At 50.2% G+C, this 20,161-nt stretch overlaps 1 protein-coding gene across 2 annotated transcripts in view; it reads left to right on the top strand.

Moving 5' to 3' along the window:
* Positions 1-346: 346 nt before the first annotated feature.
* Positions 347-20,161, top strand: part of LOC143354269 (uncharacterized) — a 71,097-nt gene continuing 51,282 nt past the window's right edge. The window contains exons 1-2 of one of the 2 annotated variants that reach the window (XM_076788225.1): positions 347-2,272; positions 12,978-14,367. In XM_076788225.1, the coding sequence (XP_076644340.1) occupies positions 13,291-14,367 (1,077 nt within the window). In that variant the 5' untranslated portion in view covers positions 347-2,272; positions 12,978-13,290. The remainder of the gene's footprint in view (positions 2,273-12,977; positions 14,368-20,161) is intronic. The other variant, XM_076788224.1, reaches the window with a different exon arrangement.

The following is a 20,161-nucleotide window of genomic DNA, read 5'->3' on the forward strand; positions in this document are numbered from 1 at the left end:
ATGGAACGGAGCGAGAGAGAACCGCGCCGAAAGACGAGTCGGTCGAGGATGACGAGGACGGAGCGTAGCGGCCCGACGAAGACGGCAAAGTCAGACTAACGCGGCCGCCCGAGCGAGACCGAATCGAGCCGAGGGCAGACAGTGCCGTTGGCGTAGTAACGTGCCATGGCTCGTACACGACGAGGCTGCCTTGCTCGCTCGCCTGCCTGTCTGCCTGCCTGCCTGCCTGCCTGCCTACCCGCCCGCCTGCCTGCCTGCCTGCCTGACTCACTGTCCGTGTGAGCGTGGCCCTGTATGCGACCGTTCTCCGCGTAGCGCGTCCGCCGAGTCTCTGTGTGAGGGGCGACACGGCTGTGTGAGTCCGTACGTGGATGGGGGTCCCGGCCCGGCTCTCGGCCCGTCCCGTCCCGTAGAGTATCGCACCGCTCGCCACCCGCTATCCACAGCAGTTTCAGCCAGCCGCCCGCCTGCCAGTGTCCCACCGCACGCCGAACCGTTTGCACTCAGAAGCGATCAGGGAGCCCTTCTCTCCCTCGACTTCCCCCTTCGAGAGAGAGACGCGCGCGCGCTCTTCCACCCCGGCGAGTCGCGCATCGCGTACCCGCTGCTATACACCGCCTCTATATCCGTTTCTCCCTTGCTCCTTTGCTCCCTCGCGTTCGCTACGCACGCTATTTCTCTTTATTCCTCTCGACGGGACGGTCGTGTGTCCTCTTCGTCCCGCTTTCTAACTCCGTTCGCATCATCTTTTTTCATTTTCTTTCTACTTTCTTCTTTCTTTTCTTTCCCCTCTACAGTTCGTATCTTCGTTCGTCCTTCATCCTACTCTTCCTCTTCGTCATCTTTCGCCCGTGTCCCTATCCCCTTGCCGCGCCGCCTTGCTTCTCTTTTCCGTCGTCAGTCATACTCTCGGAACGCACGAGCACCGGCGGCGGCTATCGTTCTTCTCTTCATCCTTGTCCCCCTTACTCTCCTATATCCCTCTCTCTATTCGTCGGCCGCCGTTCGGCGTGTTTAACCTCCCGCCGTCCCACCACTCAGCCCCTCCACTACTCTCGGGCTGACACTCGGGCTTCTGTCTCCGTCCCGAGCACGAGCGGCCCATTCGCATCGTCTCGTTCGCTCGGCTCCTTTCGTTCCGTGTGGCGTCCGCGCCGTGCCGTGCCGTGCCGTGCCGCGCCGCGTCCCTCTTTCTCGCTCCTGAGAGTAGCGCCGGTGTGTACTCCCGCTGTCACCTGATCGCGGGACGCTTTTCGCGGGTGAGATACCGCTCGGCCACCGAGTCAACCGAGTCTGCCGCCGCCGCCACCGTCGCTCGGTTTTCCGCCGCCGCCGCCGCCGCCGCCGCCGTCGCCGTCGCCTCCTCCGCGTCCCCGCCGTCGCTGCCGCCGCCACCGCCGCCGCCACTGCCGCCGCCGCCGGCCTGGCCTTCTCTTCCTTCGGCATCTGCTCCTATACTCTCCTCCTTCTTCCTCTTTCCTCGTTCGTAGCGCGCGCGCTCTCCTTTTCCTTTCCGTCTCCGTCTCCGTCTCCGTCTCCGTCTCCGCGCGCGGACACGTCGTGCTCTGCTCTCTTCCTATACTCGGCTCGTTGCCGCCGCGCGACGTCGAACGTGCGCGCGGTCTAGCTGGTGGTTTCCGTGGGAGCAACGAAAAGAACCGAACCAGGGAAAAGAAAAGGGAAAAACGGAGAGAACCGGTGAGACAGAGAGAGAGAGAGAGAGAAAGCTAGAGAGAGAGACCACCCGACGACGGAGCGACCGAAGAAAGAGAACTGTCTGACCGAAACACAGACCGAGAGAGAGGGAGAAAGAGATAGAGCGGGAAAGAGAGAGAGAGAGAGAGAGGGAGAGAGAGAGAGAGAGAGAGAAGTGCGCGCTACCGACATCGTCCAACCGCGACTCGCTTGCCCGATCTCTCGCCTCTTCTTCCTCCTTTCACGGATCTTCGCCGGTGCACGTCTGAAGCCGACTGGAGAGGGAGGTGACACTTTCGGAACGTGGACATGCGGCACGCACGGATCGTCACGCTGGATACGTGAGGATTCAGAATTCTCCTGGCTACCGTGATCTCGTACAGGTCGGTGATAGTATTTGTGTGTCTCCGCGAAAATCAGTGATTCCGTTTTCTTTTGGTGTTGTTATTGCTGCTGCTGTTGTTGTTGTTGTTGTTATTGTTTCGCTCTTTTTTATTTCAATTCTCGTCCGATTCGTTCGATTTTCTTCGACGACCGGTCTCCGAGGATCGTCGAGTGACGACGGATGCAAAACACAGTGAGTGGTGTCTTTTCTTCTCTTATCTTTTTTTTTTTTTTTTTTTTTTGTTATTTTGTTATCGTCGCAATAATTACCGTGCCGCCGATAACTCCGCAGGGATTTCAAAAGACGGCGGTAATTGTGCCGTGCGCGTTACCGCAACGCGGTTGCGCTTTTTTTCCTGCGTTTTACGGGCCCGGTCTCGCTGTCTGCGGAACATCGCGTCGTGTCCTCACCGTCCCGTTCCCAGGTGAACGTCAACGGTGTATGTACCTTCTTCGCCTGCAGGTTTTCGAGTTTCGTTCTCGTTACGCTCGTTAGCGCCGTTCGCCGAAAGAATCTCGTTTGTTCGCTTTCCTTCGAATTTTCACGCGACGACGACAGGTCGCGCCGCGCCGCGCCGTGCCGCGCCGAGAGCCGCGCGCTCAGGTATATCCGGATCGTCTGCGAAGGACCCGCTCTCGTGCAGAGAGCTAGTAGTCGTGTTGTCGATCGGGTCCGGTGACGACTCGGAAAAATATCGGTCTCGCTGTGTTTCCACGGCGTGTGGGAACGGTAAAAAAAAGTGTCACACGGTCCCGCCGCCGGAAAAGTGTCCGATTGACGCGTCGCTGACAGCACGCTGTCGCGAGTGTTACGCTTTCACGAGCCGAACCGTGGCTGTCAACGCGCGAGAGCCGATTTTGGACGGTGGCCCCCCTTGCCAGCCGTGGGGGAGAGTTATCGCGTGGAAATCGTGGAATTCTCTTTGTGGTATTCAGTGACAGCAGTGACGACGTTCCGATCCGAGGTTTCGATCGATCGGTCGGTCGGTTTTCGGCGGCCCCGGTGATCGACGGCCCGCAAACTCTTTCCGAGGACTCTCTCACCACCCCCCGCTTCCTCTAACCGGTAAAATAATTTTCTTTCGAAATGAACGTTTCTCTGGCTGTATTTCGTTTCTCTCCGTTGGAATCGAGTTAGAAAGCTTTGTTTCCGGCGGAGATATTGAAAAATGCACGAATCTCGCCCGCGGATTTCGCGTCGTTTCTCTGACGAATTGTTCCTCGCGTGATTCTACCCGGTGGCCGAGGAAAAGGGAGAAAAATAAATGGAAAAAGTTGGGAATCGGAGGCGAGGGAAACGCTCTGGGAGTTGTAGCGGTGTCGGCGGAGATAGCGGCATCCGTTTCGGTGCCCGTTGCGGGGCGGTCGCCACACCCGCCCGTTTGGGAATTCAACTTACTGCCACTCGGGACCGAAGTCTTCGACGTTTTCTCCTCGGTCTAACGGGTATCACGAAAGGCGGCTGTTTGCGCCGGATTAGACCCGACTGCCACAGAAATTGCCGCGTCGCTTTTCTGTTCACGGTGCCGTTACAGATCCCACAATTTCTCGCGGTATTAACAATTCCGATCGCTACGGAAAAAAAAAAACAAAAACGAACACGGCCGTGTCTCGGGATATCTACACGGTGGGAAAATCCTGCTGGATCCAACGATTCTATATCAGTAGAACACCGGAGATTAGAAATCGGCGGACGGCTGTGCTGTTCGTGTGATCAACAGTTTTGGTATATTTTCTTGGAATAGTTTCCATTTTGTCCGAAATTTTCTATTCTTATCGGCGACATTAATCTCCTTCTCTAGGAAAATTTAGTTTATTGAAAGATCTCCCGTGACTGCATTTTTGCAGTTACCGTAACTGTAAGAGAAAAGTCTGAAAGTCGACTTGACCCTTTTGGTAGTTCCATTGTTAAGTGTGAGATTTTAGTATTCAAAATGACGGTGTTCGAATGATGGGGGTCTAAAGGTACTCCTTATAAAAAATTGTTAATAGCAATATGAAATTATGAAGATACCTGGTTGCTTACACAAGGTTGACGAAAATATAGGCCATTGTTTAAAAATGTCGAATACCTTGAGTCGATATAGGACAAAGAGACGTAGAGTAAGGTGCAACCGTTAGCCCTTCACCCTTGCTAAATATGTAGGTTGTCTAAACTGCGATAGGATTCCATTTATCTATTACAGTGTTTACTCGATATACGTCCAAAACTCGGGTCTAGCCAGGGACATATATCGGCCAGGAGACACTATTCTTCAGAGGCTTTTTTTAGAAGCTCCAGAGACCACGGTTCGTGGCCCTCATGGGGTATACCCCGTGATGATGGGGATAGCTCCGGGACTTTTATCGGGGAGACATTTGGGACATATATGGAGTAATCACTGCGCTTCGAATCGTCGTTAGGTGGGGGGTTAACTTCGCTGAAATCGAAAAAACGAATCGGTTGAGGGGGAAATATCGAATTGGACCGTAAAGCGTGTCGTCGAGTTGTCGAGTCGAGGTCCCGAAAGTTTCGTGACGCATAGGTACCGCCCGGTTATCTCTCTCTCTCTCTCCCCCCCCCCTCTCTCGAATATCCGCACCAAGCCGGCTGGAACTCGACAAAAATTCCCGACACTCTCCGGGCCGAAGTTTTCCAGCGCACCTCTCCGCCAAACAAAGATCTCGCTCCCTTTGATCAATAGTCTAGGTAAACACGTTACTCGTGGCAGACTGCGTCCCGACACGGGTCGAAAACTGCCAAAAGTACAATGTGCACCAACTGCTTCGCCCGGGACGATTGGCCCTTTTCAGCCGCAACTTCCCGCCCGGGCTTATTCATATTTAATTTCGGAAAAGTTTCCCGAATGACAAATGGCGTATATTAAACGCTGGCTATGTTTCGCCGTATGGCTGGGGAACTTATGGGACGCGAGCGGGATCAATCGAATACGGTAGAACCTCGCACGTTGCACGAAACGGGACCGGTATCGCGAGCGAAAATCGAGGTAGGCATCCTAGCAGACTTTCTGTAACGTTTCAAGGAATTTGTCATTAGATATCTATGTGGAAAAAGATGAGAATATATTTAGAAACGATAGAAATCCGTCGGAAGCCGAATACAATACAGTGAATTCTCGATATATGTCAACAACACGCTGCTAGCGACATATATCGTTTACACTACTCTCGGTATACCCCGCGGTAGTGGGAATCATTCCGCGACGTTTATCACCCAGGCCTTGGCGACATATATAGAGAAATCGCTGTAGCCAGCCGCTTAGCAACGTTCATTATTGCTCCACGTTTCTGCAAAGCGTGAAAATTCCTCAATCGTATAAAATAGGAGGTTAATCGAAATCATGCTATTTTCCATTCACCGAAATCCATTTGCGAAGGGAATAAAGTTTTTCCGTAATTTTTGGTTCCGCGGATTTATCTACAAAAATTTTAATCCGCCCGAAGTTCCGCAGTGTAGTCATTTGTTCGTGCTAGAGGGACAAGTGGCCGAACGCGTCAGGAAAGAATGCATTAATAATCTTGATACCGGAAATTTAGTTTAAAATGTTTGCGAAGGTGCAACGGTCCCACGCGTCCGTCATAATTATTGCGGTGGTTGATCTGACTATTTTCAGCGACATCGTAGACTGGTCTCGCTTGACCCTCGCCGGTAGTAACCAAAATTCTGCTTACGTTTCTTAAAAAAATTATATACATATATATAAACCGTTTTGAAAACTTCATCTTCGAGTAATTTTTCACAAATCTCACGTCAACCTGACTATTCTTCGTTCAAATTATGAATTCTACCCTACATATTTTCGGGTCTGATTCTTTGCGATGGTCCTCTTATTAGACTTGACTAGTTTAACACTAAACCTACCACGGTCAAAATGACCGGTTTCCTATTTCACAATTGTTGAAATTATAAAAATGTTTTCATAGGAAATTACTGAATTGACCTCTTTATTTAAGCACATATCATAACGAAAATCATACAAAGTTTAACTAAACTCAATTTTCTCCCTTCCACAAGACGTTTCACTTTTATATGCTTTGTCGTTGACTTTTATATCGTTTGAAATCTGAATACAGTGACTTCTCGATGTATGTCAACAACACGTGTCTTGCTAGCGACAAAAATCGTTTAGGCGACATGTCCCGAGGCGTGTTATGTTTACACTCGGCGGGGTCCGAGGCTTCTCGAGTTTCGCGGCCCCTCACGGTGTATACCCCGCGGTAGTGGGGCGGCGTTTATCCTCCGGGCCTTGGGCGACATATATAGAGAAGTCACTGTACAGAAAGGCTCCCGGGTCAAAACGGACCAAAGTGACGCTATTGGCGCCTCGCGGAGGTACCAGAAATTTCATTTCTGCAAAAGTTCTTGAGATCGTCTCGCGTCTCCGTTCTCCGAGTGACTCTGCATCGATCCCCCCTCCGCGGCACGAAAGTACAAAGGAGGGCCGCGGCGAGAAATTTGGGTTACCGACACGAGGGTTATTCCGGCGAGCAGGAGCTGGCGGGGATCGGTCGTCGAGAGTTCGCTATCGCCTGGTATCAGCGGAGAAGTCCCGTGGACTTTAGAAATCCTCGATGAGCATTCGCGAGCGAAGGTTAAAAAAAAAGGAAAAAGAAAAAGAGAAGAGAGAAAAGAAAAACGTGCTCGCGTCCCCGGAGACACGGTCTGAAAGGAGTCTGGTCGTCGAGCGGCGGGCGAGAGTGAGGGCAGAGTGGCGGGCGGGTGAAGAGGGTCGGCGCGTTGCGCGCGTGCAAGCGGTTCTCGGCGTGGCTCGGCTTGGCGCGGCGCGACGAATCGAGTAGAAAAGTGGGCGCCGATAGCCGGCTCGATTGCGAAACCGATCGAGGAAAAGGAGGGTCGCGTCCTGTGCGGGAAACGGCCGGCCAAAAGCGGCGTGTAACTCGCGTGCGTGTGGCTCGTGCACGTATAGGCGGCGGATGGCCGCGGGCCACGGTAGGTGTACGTGGTAATACAGTGGCCATGCGAGCTTGATTACACATTGCGATCACGAGTGTTCCACGAGCGGGCGGACATAAGGCCTTTTGTCACACCATGGCCTGCGGGCAGGAAGCACGTAGCGTGACACCGGGCCGCTCGGTGTGCAAGCGGCACCCACATTATACCGCGCCGGTAATATGTGTACGACGGGCCTGGAGAGAAGGCCGGGAGCGACAGAGGTGGGAGAGAGAGAAACTCTCCGGGGCAACCGGAGAAAGGGAGATACAGCACGCGCGAGAGAGAGAGAGAGAGAGAGAGAGGGTTAGCGGAGCTGGCAGGGTAGAGGGACGAACCATAATACTTGGTGGTCCCATGCCGGTACGTGACTTGTGTGCGGCTTCGGAGCCGGGACACGGCGCACCGTCGCGTCGTACGGAGGACCCCGTTTCTGCCACCTAAAGGAGCGCGCGCGGTCGCTATTGCGCCCGGGTTATTGTATCCGGTATCGGCCGCCACGAGTTTCGACCGTGGTAATCGATTGTGCATTGAGGCCGGCGTGTGCGGAGTCGCGGTCGCCGGAGAAAATTGCCGGGGAGTTTTTACCGGGGAGGAAATGGAACGGGTCGACGTGGAAAATCGGGGGCGCGACGCGTTCTCGGAAAATTGATGGCACGAGGAACTACCCGCCGTCGATTCTTTTCGCTTTTTAATTAAGATCTCCTCGCATAAATTATTCGCCACAATCGGGAAAACTATCCGTACGGAATTCGCGCGCGATGCGTGCGGAATCGGAAATCAATAGCAAAAATATTCACTTTCATAACTTTCTACATTATCCTCTTTTCTCTCCCCCCCTCCCCCCGTTCTAAAAATACGCGTACCTGTCGAATGGTCAGTAGCTGAATTTATTTCATAATTTAACCCTTCGCACTCGAACCTGTTTTAACTCCAAAACGAGACGTTTCTTCCGACCTAGAGTATTTCCCTTCTACATAGTAGTGTAGTGTACTGTGTACTCGTACAACACCGAAATGTTGAGTAATTTATTAGATACAAACAAATGTATTTACATGTAAGTACAAACACTTTTTCGTGGCGCCTTACAGTCGCCATTCGAGTGTGAAGGGTTCGAAAGAAAAATGAAAGAGTCATTTCGGCTGATAGTTTTAGGCCTTACGAGTTTTTCATCTTCCAAGCAGAGAAACAGGGTCGAAGGCGTCAGCGTTTTATTGTCGAGTTCCGGCTGTCCCAAATTTTAGCCGCGCATATTTATAAAGTGCAGGACGAACTAAAATATGTAAAGGTTATTATCGCCTCGCAAGCAGTTAAAGTCGAGAGGTTCGAGAGGGGCCGATAAAAATTCTCCTCGAAACGCGGAGGACTCGTCTTGAATTTTAAGGTTTCACCTCGCGAAAACCGAGAGCGTACGTACGTACGTACGAACGTACCAACACCGACGCGGCGGCGGTGCGGCGGCAAGAAAACCTCTCTTCTCGTCTCCGGCGAAAGAATTTCACGTTCGATTTCCAGGAAAATTGACGCAAGGTCTCGCCTTCAATTTCCCCGAGTCTGTGTCATTAACGTCTTCGGGGCAGGTACTCCCGGTACGCTCTCTGTTCATTCGACGGGTCCAATTTTACCTGCGACCGCAGAGCTCCGCTCGAATGACATTCCTCCGTTCCTGTTCCAGCGCGACATCTAAATTCCGCGGCGCGCGGGATAATTTCAAAGATCTAGTTTTTACGAGACAGCCCGCTGATTAGAAGCATCTGATTATCTCCCGGGGAGCGCGCGAAGGCCTTCATTCCGCGGCCGGTCCCTCTATTGTTCTCTTTAATTTCGCGTCGTTGGCGATGCTCCGCCGGCCGATGATTAGAAAGCAACGTTCTCGAGAACTTAGAGAAAGAGACGCGTTAACGAAAGAAACGAAAAAAATGTTACAAGTAGGTCTTCTTCGAACGGTGCTGAAATCAATACAGCGAATTCTCGATATATGTCAACAACGCGGGTCTTTCCAGCGACATATATCGTCCAGGAGACATATTCGATGATTCCGCGACGTTTATCGTGCAGGCCTTCGCGACATATATGTAGAGAAATCGCTGTACTAGTATGCGCTCGCCTTGCGCCAAAGTTTAACAATTTAGTAGCGCTTTTTTTCGAACTTTTTTAGGAAATAAAAATGCAAACTGTGCGTGCGCCGGCCGTTTTTGCTGAACGTCAAATGAACCGCTCGGTGGGAAAAAAAAGTGTAAAAAACACGCAGGCAGGAGAGCCGTTGATTGTTTCCGAGATTTGCAAAAAAAAAAAAAACCGCGTCGAGCCGACGCCGAGGAACGGCGATTTTTCCACAATTTTCATTCTTCGTCGCCGGCGCAATCTTTGATAATGACTCAGAAGATAATTTACAGTAAGCCGCGCTCGGCGCCTTAAGTCGCCGCGTTAAAGACCTCGTTTCTGCCACCTAAAGGAGCGCGGTTATATTGCGCCGAGGCTATCGGCCCCGTTCCATCGGTTCCCTTCTCGGACTTGCTTCGTTATCGTTCCCTCGGATTCTAATCCTTCGTAACTGGTAGGACTCCGGGCAACGATCCTCGAAAATGGTTCCCGGCTGCGACGCTTGTATCGCGTTTTCATGCCGGTTCCCGACTTCTCCGACCTCGAATCGAGCATTCGGCCCCGGTAAATTCGAAAGATTATTCGAAACGACACTTTTCAAATTGTTCCGAACCTCCGAGAATTTTCTAGAGCCGCCCGCATCGACTTTTCCGTCGACCGCGATCACTGGGCGGAAAATCATTCGGAAAAATTACAGAAAATAATTCTCTGGAGGGGAGCCAATTTTATACGGAAATTTTCAGCGCGTGGCTCGCCGTCCGTCCGTGAATCGCAATCGGTGAAATCACTTTCGCGGCGGCTTGATTAGCGAGCTCTTCGTCGCGTTCGATTGTTATGTAAGAAAACGTTGTGCAAGACTGATATCCAGGGTCTGGCGCTCGGAATTTTCTCGAAATTTTTTCGCCGACCGGGGCCACGCGATAGGAAACGGGGGCGTGTATCCCGGGACGTCCCGAGAGCTCCGTTTCTGTTATCTGAAGGAGCGCGCGCGGCGGATACGTTGCGGCGAGTTCATTATACGATGCCGGGCTATCGCTGCGGATAGTTCGATTGGCCTTATTGAATTAGTATTCGCTCTTGGGTTTACGCCGCGATTATCTGACACAGGTTATCTGTATATATCCCCGTTCGTTACGGTTGTCGTGTCGTCGGAGAAAATTACGAGAGCCGAGCCGCCGCTGCTGCGCTCGTGCGTTGCCTCCTCTCGGCGCGATTTCTTCGAAAAACGAGTTCCTGCCGAGAATATTAATCTTTGTTGCACATCGGAATATTTACATAAGGCCGTCGCTCCCGATGCCGATGATTCACTTTATCGTTTTTCTATTCGTTCTCTCGGGAGGGTAATTAGACTGTGGATTTTATGCGTTCCTAACGAAAATTAGTATGCGCAATTCAAAGCAGTAGACGGATCAAGAGAATTCGCGATATATGTCAGAAACGCGGGTCTTCATGTCGCTTATTCTCCAGGAGTCACACTGTTCTTTTCTCTGTAAATACATCCGTCCTATATTTTATTAGTCAAAGTCACAGCGGCAAATGATATCGACGACTGTTCTTTGTATTATGTTACCCCTCGGTATCCGCGACATTTATCAACCAGATCTCGGCGACATATATCGCGAATTCACAGTATTAGTTTCAGCTTATCGAAGCAAATGATTCGAGAAAGAAATGTCTATTTCGCTTCTGTCCATTGCAACGACAATTATTATGTTAAGTACAATTTTTATAAAATATCCTAGCAGACTATTATAAAAAACCGTAGGGATCCATTTCACTGGTTTTGTAGTAACTAAGAGAAGTGTACATTAATTTTTGTATGTTCAAAGTCTGTAAGTAAAGTGTTGGACGTTACGAAAGGTTTTTGAGGGGAATTTTTGGCGCTCTAAAATCTCTGTCTAAAAAGTGATTAAGCACGTGCGTCGCAAAATTCGAATCTAATCCGACGAACGCGCCCGACGTGTTCAACCATCCCATCCCCCGACCAGAGGGGTCTCGTCTCGATCATAACAGCCGGGGGTTAGTTTGATCTCAGATAGGGCTGGAATCATGGGGCGTAACAGCGTAGGGAGCCCACCGACGGGGAGATCCTCCGAGGGGACGCTGGAAAGTTCATTTCTCCATTTTCGTGTTCCAGCACGTCCGCTTTTTTCGCCGTTCGGTTTCGCCGCTAAAAAAATCCTTTAACGCAATTAAAAAACATATATGTCCCTTCTATTTCAAATAAAAAGGGCGAGCCGAAGAGCGACCGAAGTGTAAAAGAACCTCACCAAAAATCCAAAAAAAGAACGAGTTCGTAACGTATTTTTGAAACCAATTTCTCTTCACTTCAATCCCGAGCACTCGAGTGATGCTAGAAATTACTACGTCATTATTCGAAATATTTCTTATTCAATTAAAAACTACTAAATTACGAAACATTTAAGTATTTTAATTGACCAGAATAAAGAAATGTTTAGAAGCGTATTCCGCTATTTTCCCGAGGACACTTCAAAATGGCGGGTCCCCGACACGCGGAGGAAGTTCGAGGCTGGTTAAATAACCGGTTTCCTAATTCGTCGCGCCGTCCGAGTCGCGCTCGTGTCTAATTGCATACCATCTATGTCGCGCCGCCGTTTTAACACCTGTCTTACGAAAATCCATTAGCGGTGCGGATGCACAGACTCGCATAGTCAGTCGACGGGGGAAATTTGTAGCTGTGGTCGCGGGTGCACGCGCGGCCCGTGATTACAACCCCTGTTTCGCACCCTGCGATCATCCGAGGTAACTGAAACGCCGGCAAAAATTATACTTTTGCGTCACCGAGATACCTAAAAAAAACTCTAAAACCTGACTTCTCTAATTTTTCTACAGTTCTTTTATCAAAAACAGTAAAAGCAGAGTCCACCATATCGCGATTTTCTAACTTATGGTTACGGGGTCTTGATAAAGCTGTATTCCTTCTAAAAATATTGAAAAAAGGAAGACAACATAATTTGTTAGATTTTTTGATATTTCTCAGAGCAATGTTCAGATCCTAGAAAGTAAATGATCAAAAATTAAAGTGTATCGTGTCTGATAGTTTGACTACGTGTAATCAATTTTTAAAGACTGAGGATCTTTAGGCAAAATAAAAATCGTTTGAATTAATTGCAAGACGTAGGAGCCAAGTAGGAACTTATTCTTTTCTTTATTAGTTTTCTCAAATTGTAAGAAATGTATTGGCAGTCTCAAATTCTTGTAATCTTTCGATTGACACCTACCCATTTTTGCTATAAGTGCATAAAATCCTCAGTCTAAATATGAGTCAGTACCGATGTCGTCTTCGAACGGTTAAAATAATTCGATTTCTTTCCCGTTCGCAAAATTTCATTCGACCTGGTTTCCGCCGGAAGAAGGGTCGACCGGCCGAGATTCTGCTTTTAGAAAAATTAAACACGGTACGGTTTTCACGTTAATTAAACGGCTCGGATGCTGATATCCTATTAACCGAAACAAATTCCGGCTACCGTTCGGGTGCGAGATTCGAGCCGGGTTCCTCAACGAAATTTCTTTTTCCCATCGCGCCCGGAGATTGCGTAACACGGTGTCCCGACCGAGAACGTTATTTCACGCGGAAAGAATTTTCCTCGGCGGAGAAAGGCGATCGCGCGAGCGCGCGTCACGCGCGCAAGTAGGAGAAACCAATTTCGTAGGTGAATTTTAGCTACGTATTATCCAGCCCCGTCGCCCACCCCCGCCGCAGTTTCCACCTACTTGGCCGCTAGTCCATTAGCGTGGCGCCCTCGTTTAAACGTTTCCGCCGCTTAATCGTGCATAGCTAATCCCACTTTTTCACCTTCCCCTTGGTCTTTTTCTTTTCCAGGCTTCTCCGGCGATTTTCCGTTCCGTGGCCGGAACTCGACGGCATCGAGGCCGCCAAACCGACGACGACGCAAACAGTGGGAGCAAGCAGCACGGTTCGTTCGTCAGCGGCAGCCTAAGTGTCTGTGAATGATCAAAAGTGTCTGTGCGATACACTCCTCTTTCTCTGTGCGTATTCGAGAGAAGGATAATATGCTGGTGGTGGTTGACGGTTTCGGTGATCGACGACGATGCAGTCGTTGAACTAGTGACAGTGTAAAATCGATCGCCAGAGAAACCGGCTAGCCGGGCGGCCCTAAATATAGCTGGGAATAATGGCCAGCGCGACAATGGGACTCCGTCGCAGAGTGCCGGTGAACAATTCGCCGACCCCGTCGGGCCAATCCATGTCCGCGTCGAGCGGATCCAGCAAACGCTCGAGGTCCGAGAACAACAACAGCCCGTCCCACGGCAATCTGAACTCGATGAACGCCTCGCGGGACGAGCCGCCGACCAAGAAGTCCCGCGGTACGTCGACCAACGCGTCCAAGGCCGCGTCCTCGGCGTCCTCGAACTCTTCGTCCCCGGAGGTCAGCCCGTCCTCTAAGAGCCGCGGCGGATCTGTATCGAGGTCCGCGCAGGCAAAGTCGTCGACAGGCTCCGCGACGGACGCGACGACGAGCAACGGCGTGCTATCGGCCAGCTGGCCAGCTCAGGCGAACATGTCGGACATGTCGACGTACGCGTCCGTACCTGGTCTCGGGATGGCAGCTAGTCCCACGGCCGGTCTATGCGCCGGTAGCCTGAGCATGCCCACCCCTATACCGTACATGTCCACGTCGATGGCGACGTTCGTCGGCAACGCGACCAATCTCGGCAAGAGCTCGTCGGTCTCCTATCTGGACATCTCGAATATGACCGGTGGATCGTTGAGTTCGAGCGCGGCCGGTTTGAATGCGGGCTACGTACCCGGGAACGGGAACGCCGGGAACGCGATCGACTCGAAGACCGGCGTGCCGATCCCGTTCCCCGGTATCGCTTCCGCCGTGAACGGAGACTACGGCATGCAGAAAGGCCAGCCGGATAACGCCAGTTTGCCGAAAAAGTTCCAGAACGACGGGATGTTCAACGCGTACCAACCGTGGGTGATCAAGACGTACGGCGACCTAGCCAAGACCAAAACGATCACGATCAAGAAGTACGCGCGTATACTGAGAACGCTCAGGGGGGAGGAAGTGAACAGTGCGGAGAACAGTAAGTTTCGGTTCTGGGTGAAGAGCAAGGGCTTCCACATCGGTCAACCGGAAGGATACGACGCGAAACCGGCGGACAGGATTATCGGGCGTCATGCAGTGACGAGTCCTGGATTGGATCCTCCGCTGTACGTGCCCACACAGCTGCCGCACAACAAGGTGAGTCTGTCTGAGTGGATTATCGGGCTTTTCGTGGTCGTCGTTGCCTCGAATTCGATCGAGGCTACAGTTTTGCGGGGATGTACGATCAGTTCCGTGGAATTGGGAATGTTTGATTTTCGAGGCGCGGCGCGGCGCGGCGCGGCGCGGCCGCCTGTTTATTTGCTTATTCGAACGAAAAATTTTGCCCGCGCCCGCTAGCGGGAAAATACGTTCGCCGGGTTTCAATACCGGAAACGTCCGAGTTTCGAATTTTTATTTCCAACGACTACACGAAATAATACTTGTGAAACTGCCTGAAATCCTGCATTTCAAACTTTCCGATTATTATTCTCTGCGACTGAGGTTTCGACCCTTCGCAGACGACATCGGTACATTTAAAGGTCAAATTATTGGGCACTAAGTACAGTGGTTTCTCTATATATGTCGCCAAGGCCTGGATGATTAATGTCGCGGAAGTATCCCCACTACCGGGGTAGCCATAACACGGCTCCTGGACGATACACGACGCTGGCAAGACCCGTGTTGTTGACATATATCGAGAATTCACTGTACTCGGGTAACATCGCTAGCATCATACAGACAGAAACCGACGATCGGCCGTCGTTCTAAAATTAGGATGTTACAAAATGTTGTTACAATTATTCCTCGCGTGACTCATACTAGTCTCGTGTGACTGATACCAGCGACTATAAAGTCGGAGACAAGAGACAGTCGAGAACCACAGGGCATGTTGTGGGTCACCCAGCCATGCGAGGGTTAATACGTTTTAAATTATACATATTTCATCTCAGGAACGAACCGCATTGAAGTCTGTAATTCCCTGTCGAACCTAATTGGCCCAGATATTTTTAGATCAGTTTGTTCTCATTAGCGGCCGAAGTTCCGACAAACGAAGCCGACGTTTTCGAATTTAGACAAAGCACAAAACCGAGCACTCCCAGATCGAACCGAAACAAAGTTTACAATTCGGAATCATGAACCGAGTGCTCGGTAACCAAACGTTTCCGAACGGAACCACGCTAAAAATACTTCATATTGAGTTCGCACATTTGTCCGACGACGCGCCGAATATACTTCGACCACGTCTAAACACGCTCGGCAGAGTTCGGTTCGGCTTGAATCGCAAACATTTTTAAGTTTCGACCCAGAAACGTCTTGACAAAAGTGTGACCCCCGATGCTGCTTCCTGCTTCATTGACTGATCAATTTCGAGCGCCATGTTCAGACAGTCGCATCTTTTATAGTACCATCAAGAAAGTTGAATGATTTCTCTTGCCACGAACCGTTCAATCTATTGAACATATTTTCTAGTCAGATTTTATTTTGGTCACCGAGTGCATCAGATCGCTTCGGTTATTACAAATCGAGCCTTCTCCAAATGAATCCCAATAAACAGCCTTTAATTCGGGTTTAGCAACTTGGAAATCCCGACCCGACCCGACCCGAAATTTTGGGAACCTAAACACCCCCAATAATTTACTATATCTAAAAGAAAGCTTGTGCTTGGTGACGCACTTCCTCTATTAAGGAACCATCTGACACTGGTACTGGTTCTGGCCAGGGACATATATCGGCCAGGAGATACTAATCGTACGAACGTGGAAAAGGACAGCGATGATCTAGGGGCAACGGGGACAGTTGTGGGACTTTTATCGGCTAGGCATTTGGGCCATATATAGAGTAAACACAGTATTTGTTAAAGTCTGGACGGAGTCAAAGAGTCGGGAGCTAAATTGTTCGTCAAAATTCCGCGTAAAGACACGCGCGACCCTTCAATTAATGCCCGCCATAAATTATCCGGTACGCCAATCAATTAGTCCAGGCGTAGTCATAAAGAGAGAAACATCGGTGTGTGCGTATGCTTGTGCGAGCGTGTGTACGGTATCCCGGGAGCGGGTTTCTCTGGACCGCGCGCACGTTCTCCGCTCCCGCGATCCGCCTGTCGACCGCAGACGATTTCTCACCGGATTCACGCGGGCGGTCCACTGAAACGGCGGGGTTACGGGTCGGAAATTTATCTGGCGGGCAAGTAGAAAAGCCGCGAGAAATCTCGGGCACGACTGCTAGGAAAATGAATCGCGCGCGAGCCGGCTGATGGAGGAGGAGAGGAAGGGGGTGTGGGGAGAAAGAGAGAGAGAGAGAGAGAGAGAAAGAGAGGGAGAGAGAAGGCGGGAGGAAGAGGAAGAAGGAGGAACGGGAGAGAAAGAGGAAAAGGCGCTCGCCGCTCAGATAAGGTGGCTGCTTAATTACGTCTAATTACACGGATACGTAGGTAGCCGTGGCCGGCGGTGGCCAGCGGTCGTCGCAGCGAGAAAAAAGAGGAAAAGAATGTCGAGCAACGGCGCTTCGATCCAGTTGCCGGAGCTTTGCCAGACTTTAGAACTTTGTTCCCGGCTGTCTATACTGGGTGATTCCTAACAAATCTCCGCTAATTTATTAACCGACCGCGATCATGCTTAATTTCAGCTTTTAACCTTTTCAAAGAACTCTTTCTCTTTATTCTGTCGTGATATCCACGTTGGCACAGACTGTACAGTGAGTTCTTTATATATGTCGCCGAGGCCTCCATGATAAACGTCGCGGAATCATCCCCACTACCGCGGGGTATACCACGAAGCTAGAGAGTTCTCGGTATACATAACACAGCTAGGATATGTCTCCTGCACGATACACGACGCTGGAAAGACCCGTGTTGTTGACATGTATCGAGTGTTCACTGTTTGAAAGTGAAACGTCGTATAGATGGGAGAAGATTGAATTTACTTAAACTTTGTACGATTTTCAGTAATTTCCTATGAAAACGTTTTTACAATTTGGATAATTGTGAAATGGAAAACCGGTGATTTTGACAGTGGTAGGTTTAGTGTTTTCGCATTGCTTCGTCAGTTTAGAGCGTTCGAAATTTGTTCCTTTTTCGCAAGAAGCGCGTCAAAAAATTAGTGCTCACCTTGTACAACGAACTTCCCTGGCGTCACGTAATTTCTTGCCAGGTCGAAGTTTCGTCACAGAGCGATTAGGCTTTACAATGTGCGGGACGAAAGCCGTGGGACCATTCTTCTAGACGCGAAAAAGGGTCGAGGTTCCGGGGATTATTGAGAGCCGAGCCGAGCCGAGCCGAGCAGGGAAAGAGAAGCGGTTGCGAAACTTCGATACGTGAAGTTTCGTGCACAAAAATATTCTTCTTCTCGCTTCGAGTTCTGCGACTCTTCGTGGCACACTTCGAGGTCTCGCCGCTTGACTGCTGCGAAATGAAATGTCTATAATATTCCACTGTTTATATTTTTAGTTGCTCACCCACAGTCGGCTCGAGAGAGTAGAGTGCAACTATGCTAACTTCTGCGGAATTTCGTACCGAAACGATTCCTCGTCTATAAGTGCACACAGATCCGCAGGCAGGTCGTAAATATTCACTATAATTCGATACTCCTTGTTACAGGAAATTTTTATTCGATTAAACAAAGAGAATGCCAAGTTAACTGGCGAGTTACAGTGGCGTGGGTGGTAACCTTCTAATGTCAGTTACACAGCGGAGAATTACATTTGTACGGGTGCGTTGGGCACAGTGAGAAAAAGTTACCTCTTCCCGTAGCAACAATTCGAACCCGACACAAATGTTCTGTTAAAAACAACACCGACCACAGCTTATCAAACGATATCTGTCAGAATACCATTTTAGCATCTTATAATTCACGGAACCTACACGGTGAAAATTCATTAATTTAGAGCTTTTATCTCTTGAAATTCCGAAATTTCTCCTGGTCGCGTAATATTTTGAATACAGGTGCATGCAAATGGCGGAGTTTAATTTATTCGAAGAATATAGGGTGCTCGAGACCCTCCGCGAAATATTAAATATTAATCTCGGACAAGTGTCAAAATAACAGAGTTAATTATCATCGGTGGAGGGATGGGAGGACGGAGAGAAAAAAATTAGCGATTCAAATATTCCGCCGGAGCACGGTAAACTGTTTTTCGTTTGTATTTTCGCCGTACACGTAAAGACCGGTGGCCGCAAAAATTCCGGCGGATCAATTTTTCGAACTGCGGTCGCATTTTCGTCGACCTCCCGTTCCGGGCGTGCTCTCGTCTTCGACCCAGATCTCGTAGCTTTATCAAGCTCGCAGCAGTTTCTCCGGCCACGGGTCCCGACGTAACACGGCCTTCGATCTCTGCGTGTAAGCGCCTCCTTCATTTCTCACGCCGCTCGTGGCTCGGCTCCTGTCGCAAGTGGAACGGAGAGGAGATCGCCGAACGGTTTCGCGGCGAAAAATTTCAGTCACGGGCCGCCCGTGATAAATAACCGATAATAAGTTGTCTGGCGGAGCCGGGGAACGCGTACGGTAATCTACGATCTCGGGATCCCGCTCGATCCAGCCACGGGATCGTCGCGGAAACCGAAGAAACGGATCCTTGATTGGAATCGATCCGACGATTTCCTTGAACCGCCCAGGATCGTTTGTTACGTCGGTTTTAGGGCCTCCTTTTTTTGTGATACGGCCGACACTGCCGAGACTTCTTCCAGAGGAGCAATAGCTTGACCCCGTGGAATTTGTCCCGAGCGGAATTAACCCGGGGACACTAATTTTCCTTGTTAGACCACTGCCACTGATACTCGACCTCTCGGTTATGCGATTTCAATGAGCGGTGTTCATCGAAGGAAAATTGTTTCAGCTTTTAATCCTCCTGTGAAAGGGTTTCGTAGATTCAAACATTTAAGAACCCTGTGCAGATACTGGCATTAAATCTACCAAGCAATAAACAGTAAACATTGCCTTGTAAAAATGGCCACCCTAAATTTATTGAGATTGTCTGTAATTTTTAATATGATTAATGCTTGGACAGGGAAATTTTATTTTCCATGAATGAATTTTTATAGTTTCAATAAGTGGTAAGTTTAGTGCTAGAGTACATTAGAGAGAGAGAAACGAGGATAAAATATATATTATATTTTATCGCTGTTAGTGAAGGTGCAAATCTCTAAAATGCAATTCTCAATATATGTCGAGACATACCCGAGTCGTGTTATGTTTACACACCTCGGCGTCCGAGGCCTCTCGCAGTAGTGGGGATAATTCCGCGACGTTTATCACCCGGGCCTTGGAGACATAAATGGAGGAAACACTGTGCAGGAGCGTCAGTTATAAAATAGAAGCGTCAATAATGAAATAGAAGCGTGAAAAAGCGTAATCGAAGAGAATGTGGTAAGCACGGGTTCGAAGACAATTATGGTGGGAGGGCGGGTGTAGCGGGGGCCCGCGCGCATTCCGTCGTTTCCTTATTCGAAATTCCATTGAAAAAGTCGGACCGGTGGTAGCGGGCAGGCAGGCAAGCAAGCACAAAAGTCCCGGAGAACAATCAGCAGCCCGTTCTCATTTTCAACCGTTCAAACGAATAAGTCAACGGTATTTCGCCATCCCGTAGAAGTTCCCCGGCTCTCTCTGGGCTGAGCTCGGCTCGGCTTCGAGCGAAGGCTGCAGAGAGGCTTGTTCTCAGGCCAGGGTTCCGCACAGGCAGGAGAGCGGCTCGGAGCTATCATTAACGACGCCGCGACGCTTCGCAGCCCAGGAAGCTCTCTCGGATTTACGCCTCTGACGTCCGCGGCGGCGGCGGCGGCGGTGGAGGCGGTGGCGGCGGCGGTGGCGGCGGCGTAAGCGTGGGATTCCAGGCGCGGAAGTAACGAGGAGAACGAGCGTCGGAGGCGGGAGAGAGAGATTGGCCCTGCTTCCCACGGAAGGAAGAGCGGGAGCATAAAGTTGCCCGGTTCCCTCGTTCATCCGATCCGGATTCAGTT

This window comes from Halictus rubicundus, chromosome 5 (genome assembly GCF_050948215.1).
Source record: "Halictus rubicundus isolate RS-2024b chromosome 5, iyHalRubi1_principal, whole genome shotgun sequence".
Lineage (NCBI taxonomy): Eukaryota > Metazoa > Arthropoda > Insecta > Hymenoptera > Halictidae > Halictus > Halictus rubicundus.